Source organism: Argopecten irradians, chromosome 3 (assembly GCF_041381155.1).
Source record: "Argopecten irradians isolate NY chromosome 3, Ai_NY, whole genome shotgun sequence".
NCBI classification, from domain to species: domain Eukaryota; kingdom Metazoa; phylum Mollusca; class Bivalvia; order Pectinida; family Pectinidae; genus Argopecten; species Argopecten irradians.
In genome coordinates this window covers 65,895,754-65,913,981 of record NC_091136.1, presented here as the reverse complement: position 1 = coordinate 65,913,981, position 18,228 = coordinate 65,895,754, and the positions used below count along the sequence as shown (strand labels likewise).

Here is an 18,228-nt window from a genome sequence, read left to right as displayed (position 1 = left end):
CATACTGTTACAGGCCCCAACCATGTATATATATGATATGGAGAGAGTTACCATCTTGAAGCGTAAATCCATATCCCTCAGTACTGTTGATGCACCCCATACTGTTACAGGCCCCAACCATGTATATATATGATATGGAGAGAGTCTTGAAGCGTTAATCCATATCCCTCAGTACTGTTGATACACCCCATACTGTTACAGGCCCCAACCATGTATATATATGATATGGAGAGAGTTACCGTCTTGAAGTGTAAATCCATATCCCTCAGTACTGTTGATACACCCCATACTATTACAGACCCCGACCATGTATATATATGATATGGAGAGAGTTACCGTCTTGAAGTGTAAATCCATATCCCTCAGTACTGTTGATACACCCCATACTATTACAGGCCCCAACCATGTATATATATGATATGGAGAGAGTTACCGTCTTGAAGTGTAAATCCATATCCCTCTGTACTGTTGATACACCCCATACTGTTACAGGCCCCAACCATGTATATATATGATATGGAGAGAGTTACCGTCTTGAAGTGTAAATCCATATCCCTCAGTACTGTTGATACACCCCATACTATTACAGACCCCGACCATGTATATATATGATATGGAGAGAGTTACCGTCTTGAAGTGTAAATCTATATCCCTCAGTACTGTTGATATACCCCATACTGTTAAAGGCCCCAACCATGTATATATATGATATAGAGAGAGTTACCATCTTGAAGCGTAAATCTATATCCCTCAGTACTGTTGATATACCCCATACTGTTACAGGCCCCAACCATGTATATATATGATATGGAGAGAGTTACCGTCTTGAAGCGTAAATCTATATCCCTCAGTACTGTTGATATACCCCATACTGTTACAGGCCCCAACCATGTATATATATGATATGGAGAGAGTTACCGTCTTGAAGTGTAAATCCATATCCATCGGTACTGTTGATGCATCCCATACTGTTACAGGCCCCGACCATGAATGTGTAGTTGGTGTAGGCTTTCAGCTGGTCCACAAGGTGAGATATCGTATCGCCACTGGTATTACTCAGCAACTAAATACACATTAAATTAATGTAAAATCGGAAATATTTCCAAAATAAGCCGAAATAAATATTTTTCACTTTTCTATTTGATAAAATCTTGTCATAGATCAAAAGAATGTTGAATAAAATTCAGTGTTTTACGATAATATACATAACAGTGCAATAATTTCTCCTGAGCATTTAAAACAGATAATAAGAATTTAAGGTTCAAGATCTTTTTGACCTTTAAATGAAACTTTAGATTTTAAATATCATTAGTATTAATTTGTATAATAGTAACTCACAGTCCATGTGAATGGCGGAGCAAACGGCAGCAGGATGAGGTCATTTTTCTTCTGGTAATATAGCAGAAAGGAGCTGATGGTCCCGCGGGATTCCTCCATAGTAGGGCCTGTCCACTTTACCAGCAGCTCTGTACTACTGATGGGGGTGACGGTGGGGGCGGGGGTAAACAGGGGAGTAGCCTCCCCTGTCCTCGCTAATACCCACATACTCTCTGTTTTACTGATACTGTTCTCAGCCACCACCTGTATATATATATATAGAAGCAGACGTCAAAACACAAATTCATTACCACTCAGGAAAGCACATTGTTCCAAACTATTTCTCCAATAAAAATACTGTAACCCTGCCTGTAAATTCTATATAGGAGAGAGTAGTAAAAACAACCCCACCAAAGCAGGGACTCTAATATGTGTCCGCCTGCTAACAAGGTCGACACTGGCTGAACTAAAGGGAAATTCCAACCTACTAGAACCAATAAGGTGACATGTGCACTCACTGATTAACATCTGCACTTCCATACCAGACAAGAAAATGGCTAGCTCTATTTCTAAATAAGCTCACCTGAAATTCATAGAGGGAGAATGGGTTGAGTCCGGTGACGAGGTAAGATGTATCAGGAGGAGGGAGGATGTTTTCCTGTGGGGAGAGGGTAGGACGTGGATTGTACTGCCCACTAGGGTGGAAGATCCTGGTCTCCTGGGGGTCACGTGTCCCATTAACAGCATAGCCGCGGATCCATAACTCATAGAATATGATTACACCTGGATTATATAAAAGTAAACTTTACAGGTAGATTCAAAGCCTTACCATTAACCTATATGGTAGATTCATAGCCTTACCATTAACCTATATGGTAGATTCAAAGCCTTACCATTAACCTATATGGTAGATTCATAGCCTTACCATTAACCTATACAGTAGATTCATAGCCTTACCATTAACCTATATGGTAGATTCATAGCCTTACCATTAACCTATATGGTAGATTCACAGCCTTATCATTAACCTATATGGTAGATTCATAGCCTTACCATTAACCTATACGGTAGATTGATAGCCTTACCATTAATCTATATGGTAGATTCATAGCCTTACCATTAACCTATATGGTAGATTCATAGCCTTACCATTAACTTATATGGTAGATTCACAGCCTTATCATTAACCTATATGGTAGATTCATAGCCTTACCATTAACCTATATGGTAGATTCAAAGCCTTACCATTAATCTATATGGTAGATTCATAGCCTTACCATTAACCTATATGGTAGATTCAAAGCCTTACCATTAACCTATATGGTAGATTCATAGCCTTACCATTAACTTATATGGTAGATTCAAAGCCTTACCATTAACCTATATGGTAGATTCATAGCCTTACCATTAACCTATATGGTAGATTCAAAGCCTTACCATTAACCTATATGGTAGATTCAAAGCCTTACCATTAACCTATATGGTAGATTCATAGCCTTACCATTAACCTATATGGTAGATTCAAAGCCTTACCATTAACCTATATGGTAGATTCAAAGCCTTACCATTAACCTATATGGTAGATTCATAGCCTTACCATTAACCTATATGGTAGATTCAAAGCCTTACCATTAACCTATATGGTAGATTCAAAGCCTTACCATTAACCTATATGGTAGATTCATAGCCTTACCATTAACTTATATGGTAGATTCAAAGCCTTACCATTAACCTATATGGTAGATTCAAAGCCTTACCATTAACCTATATGGTAGATTCAAAGCCTTACCATTAACCTATATGGTAGATTCAAAGCCTTACCATTAACCTATATGGTAGATTCATAGCCTTACCATTAACCTATATGGTAGATTCATAGCCTTACCATTAACCTATATGGTAGATTCAAAGCCTTACCATTAACCTATATGGTAGATTCAAAGCCTTACCATTAACCTATATGGTAGATTCAAAGCCTTACCATTAACCTATATGGTAGATTCAAAGCCTTACCATTAACCTATATGGTAGATTCATAGCCTTACCATTAACCTATATGGTAGATTCAAAGCCTTACCATTAACCTATATGGTAGATTCAAAGCCTTACCATTAACCTATATGATAGATTCAAAGCCTTACCATTAACCTATACGGTAGATTGATAGCCTTACCATTAATCTATATGGTAAATATAGTCTTACCATTAACCTATATGGTAGATTCATAGCCTTACCATTAACATATATGGTAGATTCATAGCCTTACCATTAACCTATATGGTAGATTCATGGCCTTACCATTAACCTATATGGTAGATTCATAGCCTTACCATTAACCTATATGGTAGATTCATAGCCTTACCATTAACCTATACGTTAGATTGATAGCCTTACCATTAACCTATATGGTAGATTCATAGCCTTACCATTAATCTATATGGTAGATTCATAGCCTTACCATTAACCTATATGGTAGATTCATAGCCTTACCATTAACCTATATGGTAGATTCATAGCCTTACCATTAACCTATATGGTAGATTCAAAGCCTTACCATTAACCTATATGGTAGATTCAAAGCCTTACCATTAACCTATATGGTAGATTCATAGCCTTACCATTAACCTATATGGTAGATTCATAGCCTTACCATTAACCTATATGGTAGATTCAAAGCCTTACCATTAACCTATATGGTAGATTCAAAGCCTTACCATTAACCTATATGGTAGATTGATAGCCTTACCATTAACCTATATGGTATATTCATAGCCTTACCATTAACCTATATGGTAGATTGATAGCCTTACCATTAACCTATATGGTAGATTCATAGCCTTACCATTAACCTATATGGTAGATTCATAGCCTTACCATTAACCTATATGGTAGATTGATAGCCTTACCATTAACCTATATGGTAGATTCAAAGCCTTACCATTAACCTATATGGTAGATTGATAGCCTTACCATTAACCTATATGGTAGATTCAAAGCCTTACCATTAACCTATATGGTAGATTCATAGCCTTACCATTAACCTATATGGTAGATTCATAGCCTTACCATTAACCTATATGGTAGATTCATAGCCTTACCATTAACCTATACGGTAGATTGATAGCCTTACCATTAACCTATATGGTAGATTCATAGCCTTACCATTAACCTATATGGTAGATTGATAGCCTTACCATTAACCTATATGGTAGATTCAAAGCCTTACCATTTACCTATATGGTAGATTCATAGCCTTACCAGTAACCTATATGGTAGATTCAAAGCCTTACCATTAACCTATATGGTAGATTGATAGCCTTACCATTAATCTATACGGTAGATTGATAGCCTTACCATTAACCTATATGGTAGATTCATAGCCTTACCATTAACCTATATGGTAGATTCATAGCCTTACCATTAACCTATATGGTAGATTCAAAGCCTTACCATTAACCTATATGGTAGATTCAAAGCCTTACCATTAACCTATATGGTAGATTCATAGCCTTACCATTAACCTATACGGTAGATTGATAGCCTTACCATTAACCTATATGGTAGATTCATAGCCTTACCATTAACCTATATGGTAGATTCAAAGCCTTACCATTAACCTATATGATAGATTCAAAGCCTTACCATTAACCTATATGGTAGATTCAAAGCCTTACCATTAACTTATATGGTAGATTCAAAGCCTTACCATTAACCTATATGGTAGATTCAAAGCCTTACCATTAACCTATATGGTAGATTCAAAGCCTTACCATTAACCTATATGGTAGATTCATAGTCTTACCATTAACCTATATGGTAGATTCAAAGCCTTACCATTAACCTATATGGTAGATTCAAAGCCTTACCATTAACCTATATGGTAGATTCATAGCTTAGCCTTACCATTAACTATATGGTAGATTCAAAGCCTTACCATTAACCTATATGGTAGATTCATAGCCTTACCATTAACCTATACGGTAGATTCAAAGCCTTACCATTAACCTATATGGTAGATTCAAAGCCTTACCATTAACCTATATGGTAGATTCAAAGCCTTACCATTAACCTATATGGTAGATTCAAAGCCTTACCGTTAACCTATATGGTAGATTCAAAGCCTTACCATTAACCTATATGGTATATTCAAAGCCTTACCATTACCCTATATGGTAGATTCAAAGCCTTACCATTAACCTTAACCTTCATTAACCTATATGGTAGATTCATAGCCTTACCATTAACCTATATGGTAGATTCATAGCCTTACCATTAACCTATACGGTAGATTCATAGCCTTACCATTAACCTATATGGTAGATTCAAAGCCTTACCATTAACCTATATGGTAGATTCAAAGCCTTACCATTAACCTATATGGTAGATTCAAAGCCTTACCATTAACCTATATGGTAGATTCAAAGCCTTACCATTAACCTATATGGTAGATTCAAAGCCTTACCATTAACCTATATGGTAGATTCAAAGCCTTACCATTAACCTATATGGTAGATTCATAGCCTTACCATTAACCTATATGGTAGATTCAAAGCCTTACCATTAACCTATATGGTAGATTCAAAGCCTTACCATTAACCTATATGGTAGATTCAAAGCCTTACCATTAACCTATATGGTAGATTCATAGCCTTACCATTAACCTATATAGTAGATTCATAGCCTTACCATTAACCTATATGGTAGATTCAAAGCCTTACCATTAACCTATATGGTAGATTCAAAGCCTTACCATTAACTTATATGGTAGATTCAAAGCCTTACCATTAACCTATATGGTAGATTCATAGCCTTACCATTAATTTATATGGTAGATTCAAAGCCTTACCATTAACCTATACGGTAGATTCATAGCCTTACTATTAACCTATATGGTAGATTCATAGCCTTACCATTAACTTATATGGTAGATTCAAAGCCTTACCATTAACCTATATGGTAGATTCATAGCCTTACCATTAACCTATACGATAGATTCATAGCCTTACCATTAACCTATATGGTAGATTCATAGCCTTACCATTACCTATATGGTAGATTCATAGCCTTACCATTACCCTATATGGTAGATTCAAAGCCTTACCATTACCCTATATGGTAGATTCAAAGCCTTACCATTAACCTATATGGTAGATTCAAAGCCTTACCATTAACCTATATGGTAGATTCATAGCCTTACCATTAACCTATATGGTAGATTCATAGCCTTACCATTACCCTATATGGTAGATTCAAAGCCTTACCATTACCCTATATGGTAGATTCAAAGCCTTACCATTAACCTATATGGTAGATTCAAAGCCTTACCATTAACCTATACGGTAGATTCATAGCCTTACCATTAACCTATATGGTAGATTGATAGCCTTACCATTAACCTATACGATAGATTCATAGCCTTACCATTAACCTATATGGTAGATTCAAAGCCTTACCATTAACCTATATGGTAGATTGATAGCCTTACCATTAACCTATATGGTAGATTGATAGCCTTACCATTAACCTATATGGTAGATTGATAGCCTTACCATTAACCTATATGGTAGATTCATAGCCTTACCATTAACCTATATGGTAGATTCATAGCCTTACCATTAACCTATATGGTAGATTCAAAGCCTTACCATTAACCTATATGGTAGATTGATAGCCTTACCATTAACCTATATGGTAGATTCATAGCCTTACCATTAACCTATATGGTAGATTCATAGCCTTACCATTAACCTATATGGTAGATTCATAGCCTTACCATTAGCCTCAGTGGGAGGATACCATGTGATGAATAATTCCGTCTCACTAATAGTGGTAATGACCGGATCCTTCATTCCTGACGGTTTGTCTGACTTGGTGACAAACAGAGCAGGCCAGCTGTCTAGACATCCACCTGGAGTACACGTCTCTACAATGATGGTGTAGTTTGTGAATGGCACAAAGTCTGTAACGTTGGCCTGGCGACTTAGTCCTGTCCAGTGTACAGTACGCATCGGTCGACTAGGACTCATCGCGGTCACACTGTAGTTGACCAGTGGTCCATTCATGTTGACCGGCTGATTCCAGGAGAAGGAGGCACTTCTAGACTGGACATTGGTGATGTAAACAATCACCATACCTGTGGGACTGCCCGGTAGGGTGCGGAAAGTTACAGGTGAGCTGAGAACACTACCAAAGTCGTTGGTCGCCTCTACCACATAGGTGTAGCGTACATAGGCGGCCAGGTTCACATCCAGATATTCAGTAGCTACAACAGTAATGTTCTGTATTTAGTTTGAGGCTACATGTGTTGTATAGAAAGAGGGAATGGTTAAGTATTGTTGTAGCTTTAACACTAAATAGATAAAAACCTGTAAGTATCATGCTTCATAATAGAATTCTATTACATAAACATAATAGAAATATACTTATATGTCTTGCCAAATATTTTCATAGAGGAGTCTGGTATACAAAACATCTAATCAATCAAAAAATGAATTATTTATCTAAACAACATTTTTGTCAAATGGCAAGAAACAGTAACTTTAGGAATCAACAGAGAAGAGTCATCCATGTGTCTGTAAAGTTACATATGATAACAAAATCCTACCATTTCCTGTAAACACAAGGGTGCCGTTTCTGTAGAGTTTGTACTGTACAATGATACCATTAGGGTAATCAGGTTGTTGCCACATCAGCCTCAGGGTGGTAGAGTTGATCTGATCATGGGACGGCGGTGGCTGCTGGGTAGGTTCTGTATACAAACAGTATAGTGTTGGTACTCAATACTATTCTTCTAGAATGAATGACAACCGGAATAAACCATGATACCATGAAGCCAATAAAACATGCATGTAATAGCATGTCGACAGTGATATAGCTTACTGAAATACCGTATTCGACTTAATAAGCGCCCATGTCCCTATGAGAGCCCCTCTCCCTTTTGAGGTCTTAATTTCAATTGCTTGGGCATAAGACCAAAACTATCAAAATTGTATAGGTTTGCAATAGTTTCGTCTTATTAGGTAAGCACACAAAAATATTATTAGATAAAGTGAAGACACAACATAGTTAGTGTATGATGTGGTAGTTAGTGTATGATGTGGTAGTCAGTGTATGATGTGGTAGTTAGTGTATGATGTGGTAGTTAGTGTATGATGTGGTAGTCAGTGTATGATGTGGTCGTTAGTGTAAGATGTGGTAGTTAGTGTATGATGTGGTAGTCAGTGTATGATGTGGTAGTTAGTGAATGATGTGGTAGTTAGTGTATGATGTGGTAGTTAGTGTATGATGTGGTAGTCAGTGTATGATGTGGTAGTCAGTGTATGATGTGGTAGTTAGTGTATGATTTGGTAGTTAGTGTATGATGTGGTAGTTAGTGTATGATGTGGTAGTCAGTGTATGATGTGGTAGTCAGTGTATGATGTGGTAGTCAGTGTATGATGTGGTAGTCAGTGTATGATGTGGTAGTCAGTGTATGATGTGGTAGTTAGTGTATGATGTGGTAGTTAGTGTATGATGTGGTAGTTAGTGTATGATGTGGTAGTCAGTGTATGATGTGGTAGTCAGTGTATGATGTGGTAGTTAGTGTATGATGTGGTAGTTGGTGTATGATGTGGTAGTTAGTGTATGATGTGGTAGTCAGTGTATGATGTGGTAGTCAGTGTATGATGTGGTAGTTAGTGTATGATGTGGTAGTCAGTGTATGATGTGGTAGTTAGTGTATGATGTGGTAGTTAGTGTATGATGTGGTAGTTAGTGTATGATGTGGTAGTTAGTGTATGATGTGTAGTCAGTGTATGATGTGGTAGTCAGTGTATGATGTGGTAGTTAGTGTATGATGTGGTAGTTAGTGTATGATGTGTTAGTCAGTGTATGATGTGGTAGTTAGTGTATGATGTGGTAGTTAGTGTATGATGTGGTAGTCAGTGTATGATATGATGTGGTAGTTAGTGTATGATGTGGTAGTTAGTGTATGATGTGGTAGTTAGTGTATGATGTGGTAGTTAGTGTATGATGTGGTAGTTAGTGTATGATGTGGTAGTTAGTGTATGATGTGGTAGTTAGTGTATGATGTGGTAGTTAGTGTATGATGTGGTAGTTAGTGTATGATGTGGTAGTTAGTGTATGATGTGGTAGTCAGTGTATGATGTGGTAGTTAGTGTATGATGTGGTAGTCAGTGTATGATGTGGTAGTCAGTGTATGATGTGGTAGTTAGTGTATGATGTGGTAGTTAGTGTATGATGTGGTAGTTAGTGTATGATGTGGTAGTTAGTGTATGATGTGGTAGTCAGTGTATGATGTGGTAGTCAGTGTATGATGTGGTAGTTAGTGTATGATGTGGTAGTTGGTGTATGATGTGGTAGTTAGTGTATGATGTGGTAGTCAGTGTATGATGTGGTAGTTAGTGTATGATGTGGTAGTTAGTGTATGATGTGGTAGTTGGTGTATGATGTGGTAGTTAGTGTATGATGTGGTAGTCAGTGTATGATGTGGTAGTCAGTGTATGATGTGGTAGTTAGTGTATGATGTGGTAGTTAGTGTATGATGTGGTAGTCAGTGTATGATATGATGTGGTAGTTAGTGTATGATGTGGTAGTTAGTGTATGATGTGGTAGTTAGTGTATGATGTGGTAGTTAGTGTATGATGTGGTAGTCAGTGTATGATGTGGTAGTTAGTGTATGATGTGGTAGTTAGTGTATGATGTGGTAGTTAGTGTATGATGTGGTAGTTAGTGTATGATGTGGTAGTCAGTGTATGATGTGGTAGTTAGTGTATGATGTGGTAGTTAGTGTATGATGTGGTAGTTAGTGTATGATGTGGTAGTTAGTGTATGATGTGGTAGTCAGTGTATGATGTGGTAGTTAGTGTATGATGTGGTAGTTAGTGTATGATGTGGTAGTCAGTGTATGATGTGGTAGTCAGTGTATGATGTGGTAGTTAGTGTATGATGTGGTAGTCAGTGTATGATGTGGTAGTTAGTGTATGATGTGGTAGTCAGTGTATGATGTGGTAGTTAGTGTATAATGTGGTAGTCAGTGTATGATGTGGTAGTTAGTGTATGATGTGGTTAGTGTATGATATGGTAGTTAGTGTATGATGTGGTAGTTCGTGTATGATGTGGTTAGTGTATGATATGGTAGTTAGTGTATGATGTGGTAGTCAGTGTATGATGTGGTAGTTAGTGTATGATGTGGTTAGTGTATGATATGGTAGTTAGTGTATGATGTGGTTAGTGTATGATATGGTAGTTAGTGTATGATGTGGTTAGTGTATGATATGGTAGTTAGTGACAGTTGTATCCCTACTCTTGTTAATCCTACCTTTACTACAGCCGTAGGGGTTCGCCTCGTCTAAGAAGCTGGCTTCAGAGGTACAAGTGTCACATCTCCTCTCTGTGACGAAGATCTTACACTCACAGTTACCCGACACAGGGTCACACGTCTGATTCCCGTTTACTGTCCCAGCAGGTGAGCAATCACAGAATGAACATCTACAATTACAAAAAGTTCATAGTGTTTAATGGTTTCTTATGATCAAAGTTAATAAACTTTCATGGGGTATGATAAAATTATATGTCAGAAAGTTGCTTACGTTCCAGAGACACCATCAAACTGAAAATATCCTTCTTTACATTCAGAGCAGGTTCTTCCTGTAACGCCTGAGTTATCTCCCTTACACTTGCATTGCCCGGTCTGTGAATCACAGAAGGTTTGAGGGATGGTGGCGGACGACTTACATCCACAACTGTTACATCCCACTCCTGGGTTAGGGTTGTAGTAATAGCCTGTCAAATCAGAAAACAGCACTCAGATTCTTTGACCTTAGTTCAATTCTGATCTACCGTATAATGTTGTTTATGTACAGCTTTTGTGAAGCATATCTGACCTCCAATCTCATTGGCTAAAACATTAGCAGGAAAATCTGTCAGGGCCAATCAGATGACACTTGACGAAAGCAGTGCTCTGAGATTGAGCTGTCCCACGGGTGATAAGTGTAGCGTAGTGTAGTGCAATCAATCGTGGGTCACCGACGATGCATACACATATGCTTATCGTTATATCAATACAAGAATTCCACGGAAGTGGATGTGTCGCCTGTACAGCATCACAAAAAATAGTTATTTACAGTTGAAAATATTGTTAATAATTTAGGTGAAGAAATCAAGTTCCATAACTTTTACAAATATTGATGGATTTTGAAAAGTATCGAACCCATCTAAGATATCATTGATATAAAGCAATATACCAAATTTGGTTGGAATCGGACAATAAATACTAATGTTTTCAAGCGGAAGCCATGTTTCGACTATTTTAAGGTCCCGTAACTCTTGCAAATATTGACAGATTTTGACCAGTATCGAACCCATCTAAGATCTCATTAATATAAAGCAACATACCAAATTTGGTTGAAATTGGACAATAGATATTTAAGTTATCGAGCGGAAACCATGGATTTTTCTGTTTTAATGATTTTAAAGTCCCGTTACTCTTGAAAATATTGACGGATATTGACCATTATTGAACTCATCCAAGATCTCATTGATATAAAACAATTTATGAAATTTGGTTGAAATTGGACGATTATACATCAAAATATTTAAGTTATCGAGCGGAAACCATGAATTTTTCTGTTTTGACGATTTTAAAGTTCCGTAACTCTTGCAAATATTGACAGATTTTGACCATTATCGATCTCATCCGAGAACTCATTGATATAAAACAATTTATGAAATTTGGTTGAAATTGGACGATAAATATTTAAGTTATCGAGCGGAAACCATGGATTTTTCTGTTTTGACGATTTTAAAGTCCCGTAACTCTTGCAAATATTGACGGATTTTGACCATTATCGAACTCATTTGAGATCTCATTGATATAAAGCTATATACCAAATTTGATTGAAATCGAACAATAAATACTTCAGTTATCGCACGGAAACCGTTTACCGGACGCCGCCGATGACGCCGACGACGACGCCGACATAGTGATACCTAAGTGTCGCCCTTGAGTTGCAGGAGACACAAAAACTGCTAATGCCACATACCACATATGCTTATCATTATATCAATAAAACTGCTAATGCCACATACACATATGCTTATCATTATATCAATAAAACTGCTAATGCCACATACACATATTCTTATCATTATATCAATAAAACTGCTAATGCCACATACACATATGCTTATCATTATATCAATAAAACTGCTAATGCCACATACACATATGCTTATCATTATATCAATAAAACTGTTAATGCCACATATCACATAAGTTTATCGCTCTATTAATAAGAAACCCTACCTTTATCACAGTTGTCACAGCGACGCCCAATCCTATTGGCCAAACATGTACACTGACCAGTATTCTGGTTACAGGAGAGGTCAGTGCTGACCCCTGTTGCTCCCCCCTGGGTACCTGAGGGGTCACAATCACACGGCTGACAGCCATCAGGGTTGGTGATGTTGAGCCCGAATGTATTACCTTTACACACATTACAGTTGATACCTTCTACATTGTTCTTACACATACAGCTACCTGTGGTTTTATCGCAGGTTAACGAGCTGTTGAGTGTACCGGCCAGGTTACAAGTACAGTCATAACAGCCTTTCACGGATGACACTCCAAATCCGAAACTACCGTCGCGACACTCACTACATCGCTGACCCTGGGTGTTCACTTTACAGACACACTGACCATTCGTCGAGTCACAGTAGGTATCCTCCACCGTGCCCTGGGGGTTACACTGACAGGGAGGACAACCCTGGGCAAAGTCATGGAAACCGGGGGCACATTGGTCACACTGTCTTCCCACTATATTATCCTTACAGCTACACATACCGGTCTGAGGGTTACAGAAACTGGACGTGGATCCCTGGGGGTTACACTGACAGGATGTACAGCCCAGGGGGTTCTCACTGCTCAGGTTATAGAACCCATACTGACAGGCATCACACTTCAAATCTGGTACAAACAACAGAAAAGGTTCATATTATAGGTTTAATAATAGAATGGTAAAATTTAATTACTTCAACTATAGAACAAGTGATGTAACAGTGTATATTCAAAATAACCTAATAAAGGCTCTGTGGCTAAAAATGACATTTTTTCTCTTCAACCTCAAATAATTATGCATATATGCTTGCTATTCTTGCACCGTAATCAAGTCTCTTTATGTGGTACTTGTGTGATATCAATGGGTCTCTGTATGTGGTACATGTGTGATATAAATGGGTCTCTATATGTTGTACCTGTATAATATAAATGGGTCTCTATATGTGGTACCTGTATGATATATGTGGTACCTGTATAATATAAATGGGTCTCTATATGTGGTACCTGTATGATAAAAATGGGTCTCTATATGTGGTACCTGTATGATATATGTGGTACCTGTATGATATATGTGGTACCTGTATGATATGAATGGGTCTCTATATGTGATACCTGTATGATATAAATGGGTCTATATGTGGTACCTGTATAATATAAATGGGTCTCTATATGTGGTACCTGTATGATATATGTGGTACCTGTATGATATATGTGGTACCTGTATAATATAATGGGTCTCTATATGTGGTACATGTGTTATATAAATGTGGAACATGTGTGATATAAATGGGTCTCTATATGTGGTACATATGTGATATAAATGGGTCTCTATATGTGGTACCTGTATGATATAAATGGGTCTCTATATGTGGTACATGTGTGATATAAATTGGTCTCTATATGTGGTACATGTGTGATATGAATGGGTCTCTATAGGTGGTACCTGTATGATATAAATGGGTCTCTATATGTGGTACATGTGTGATATAAATGGGTCTCTATATGTGGCACATGTATGATGTAAATGGGTCTCTATAGGTGGTACCTGTATGATATATATGGTACCTGTATGATATAAATGGGTCTCTATATGTGGTACCTGTATGATATAAATGGGTCTCTATATATGGTACCTGTATGATATAAATGGGTCTCTATATGTGGTACATGTATGATGTAAATGGGTCTCTATATGTGGTACCTGTATGATATAAATGGGTCTCTATAGGTGGTACCTGTATGATATAAATGGGTCTCTATATGTGGTACCTGTATGATATAAATGGGTCTCTATATGTGGTACCTGTATGATATAAATGGGTCTCTATATGTGGTACATGTGTGATATAAATGGGTCTCTATATGTGGCACATGTATGATGTAAATGAGTCTCTATATGTGGTACCTGTATGATATAAATGGGTCTCTATATGTGGTACCTGAATAATATAAATGGGTCTCTATATGATATAAATGAGTCTCTATATGTGGTACCTGTATGATATAAATGGGTCTCTATATGTGGTACCTGTATGATATAAATGGGTCTCTATATGTGGTACCTGTATGATAATAATGGGTCTCTATATGTGGTACCTGTATGATATATGTGGTACCTGTATGATATAAATGGGTCTCTATATGTGGTACCTGAATAATATAAATGGGTCTCTATATGTGGTACCTGTATAATATAAATGGGTCTCTATATGTGGTACCTGTATGATATAAATGGGTCTCTATATGTGGTACCTGAATAATATAAATGGGTCTCTATATGTGGTACCTGTATAATATAAATGAGTCTCTATATGTGGTACCTGTATGATATAAATGGGTCTCTATATGTGGTACATGTGTGATATGAATGGGTCTCTATATGTGGTACCTGTATGATATAAATGGGTCTCTATATGTGGTACCTGTATGATATTAATGGGTCTCTATATGTGGTACCTGTATGATATAAATGGGTCTCTATATGTGGTACCTGTATAATATAAATGGGTCTCTATATGTGGTACATGTGTGATATGAATGGGTCTCTATATGTGGTACCTGTATGATATAAATGGGTCTCTATATGTGGTACCTGTATGATATAAATGGGTCTCTATATGTGGTACCTGTATAATATAATGGGTCTCTATATGTGGTACCTGTATGATATAAATGGGTCTCTATATGTGGTACCTGTATGATATAAATGGGTCTCTATATGTGGTACCTGTATGATATAAATGGGTCTCTATATGTGGTACCTGAATAATATAAATGGGTCTCTATATGTGGTACCTGTATGATATAAATGGGTCTCTACATGTGGTACCTGAATGATATAAATGGGTCTCTATATGTGGTACCTGTATGATATAAATGGGTCTCTATATGTGGTACCTGAATGATATAAATGGGTCTCTATATGTGGTACCTGTATGATATAAATGGGTCTCTATATGTGGTACCTGAATAATATAAATGGGTCTCTATATGTGGTACCTGTATGATATAAATGGGTCTCTATATGTGGTACCTGAATAATATAAATGGGTCTCTATATGTGGTACCTGTATGATATAAATGGGTCTCTATATGTGGTACCTGAATAATATATATGTGTCTCTATATGTGGTACCTGTATGATATAAATGGGTCTCTATATGTGGTACCTGAATAATATAAATGGGTCTCTATATGTGGTACCTGTATGATATAAATGGGTCTCTACATGTGGTACCTGAATGATATAAATGGGTCTCTATATGTGGTACCTGTATGATATATGTGGTACCTGTATAATATAAATGGGTCTCTATATGTGGTACCTGTATGATATAAATGGGTCTCTATATATGGTACCTGTATGATATATATGGTACCTGTATAATATAAATGGGTCTCTATATGTGGTACCTGTATGATATAAATGGGTCTCTATATATGGTACCTGTATGATATATATGGTACCTGTATAATATAAATGGGTCTCTATATGTGGTACCTGTATGATATAAATGGGTCTCTATATGTGGTACCTGAATGATATAAATGGGTCTCTATATGTGGTACATGTGTGATAAGAATGGGTCTCTATATGTGGTACCTGTATGATATAAATGGGTCTCTATATGTGGTACCTGAATAATATATATGTGTCTCTATATGTGGTACCTGTATGATATAAATGGGTCTCTATATGTGGTACCTGAATAATATAAATGGGTCTCTATATGTGGTACCTATATGATATAAATGGGTCTCTATATGTGGTACCTGTATGATATAAATGGGTCTCTATATATGGTACCTGTATGATATATATGGTACCTGTATAATATAAATGGGTCTCTATATGTGGTACCTGTATGATATAAATGGGTCTCTATATATGGTACCTGTATGAAATATATGGTACCTGTATAATATAAATGGGTCTCTATATGTGGTACCTGTATGATATATGTGGTACCTATATGATATAAATGGGTCTCTATATGTGATACCTGTATGATATAAATGGGTCTCTATATGTGGTACCTATAGGATATAAATGGGTCTCTATATGTGGTACCTATATGATATAAATGGGTCTCTATATGTGGTACCTATATGATATAAATGGGTCTCTATATGTGGTACCTGTATGATATATGTGGTACCTATATGATATAAATGGGTCTCTATATGTTGTACCTGTATGATATAAATGGGTCTCTATATGTGGTACCTGTATGATATATGTGGTACCTATATGATATAAATGGGTCTCTATATGTTGTACCTGTATGATATAAATGGGTCTCTATATGTGGTACCTGTATGATATATGTGGTACCTATATGATATAAATGGGTCTCTATATGTGGTACCTATATGATATAAATGGGTCTCTATATGTGGTACCTGTATGATATAAATGGGTCTCTATATGTGGTACCTATATGATATAAATGGGTCTCTATATGTGGTACCTATATGATATAAATGGGTCTCTATATGTGGTACCTGTATGATATGAATGGGTCTCTATATGTGGTACCTGTATAATATAAATGGGTCTCTATATGTGGTACCTGTATGATATAAATGGGTCTCTATATGTGGTACCTATATGATATAAATGGGTCTCTATATGTTGTACCTATATGATATAAATGGGTTTCTATATGTGGTACCTATATGATATAAATGGGTCTCTATATGTGGTACCTGTATGATATAAATGGGTCTCTATATGTGGTACCTATATGATATAAATGGGTCTCTATATGTGGTACCTGTATGATATAAATGGGTCTCTATATGTGGTACCTGTATGATATAAATGGGTCTCTATATGTGGTACCTATATGATATAAATGGGTCTCTATATGTTGTACCTATATGATATAAATGGGTCTCTATATGTGGTACCTGTATGATATAAATGGGTCTCTATATATGGTACCTGTATGATATATATGGTACCTGTATACTATAAATGGGTCTCTATATGTGGTACCTGTATGATATAAATGGGTCTCTATATATGGTACCTGTATGATATAAATGGGTCTCTATATGTGGTACCTATATGATATAAATGGGTCTCTATATGTTGTACCTATATGATATAAATGGGTCTCCATATATGGTACCTGTATGATATATATGGTACCTGTATAATATAAATGGGTCTCTATATGTGGTACCTGTATGATATAAATGGGTCTCTATATGTGGTACCTGTATTATATAAATGGGTCTCTATATGTGGTACCTGTATAATATAAATGGGTCTCTATATGTGGTACCTATATGATATAAATGGGTCTCTATATGTGGTACCTGTATGATATAAATGGGTCTCTATATGTGGTACCTGTATGATATAAATGGGTCTCTATATGTGGTACCTGTATGATATAAATGAGTCTCTATATGTGGTACCTGTATGATATAAATGGGTCTCTATATGTGGTACCTATATGATATAAATGGGTCTCTATATGTGGTACCTATATGATATAAATGGGTCTCTATATGTTGTACCTATATGATATAAATGGGTCTCTATATGTGGTACCTGTATGAT

The 18,228-nt window shown here is 36.6% G+C and overlaps 1 protein-coding gene across 1 annotated transcript in view; it reads right to left on the bottom strand.

The window, feature by feature from the left end:
- The window catches only part of LOC138319797 (usherin-like), a 96,057-nt gene that overhangs the window by 52,648 nt on the left and 25,181 nt on the right, over positions 1–18,228 (bottom strand). The window contains exons 9-16 of the mRNA XM_069262930.1: positions 12,624–13,283; positions 10,909–11,101; positions 10,638–10,807; positions 7,923–8,066; positions 7,092–7,580; positions 1,901–2,100; positions 1,339–1,581; positions 919–1,063 (exon numbers count right to left, since the gene is read on the bottom strand). Coding sequence (XP_069119031.1) covers positions 919–1,063; positions 1,339–1,581; positions 1,901–2,100; positions 7,092–7,580; positions 7,923–8,066; positions 10,638–10,807; positions 10,909–11,101; positions 12,624–13,283 — 2,244 coding nt within the window. The remainder of the gene's footprint in view (positions 1–918; positions 1,064–1,338; positions 1,582–1,900; positions 2,101–7,091; positions 7,581–7,922; positions 8,067–10,637; positions 10,808–10,908; positions 11,102–12,623; positions 13,284–18,228) is intronic.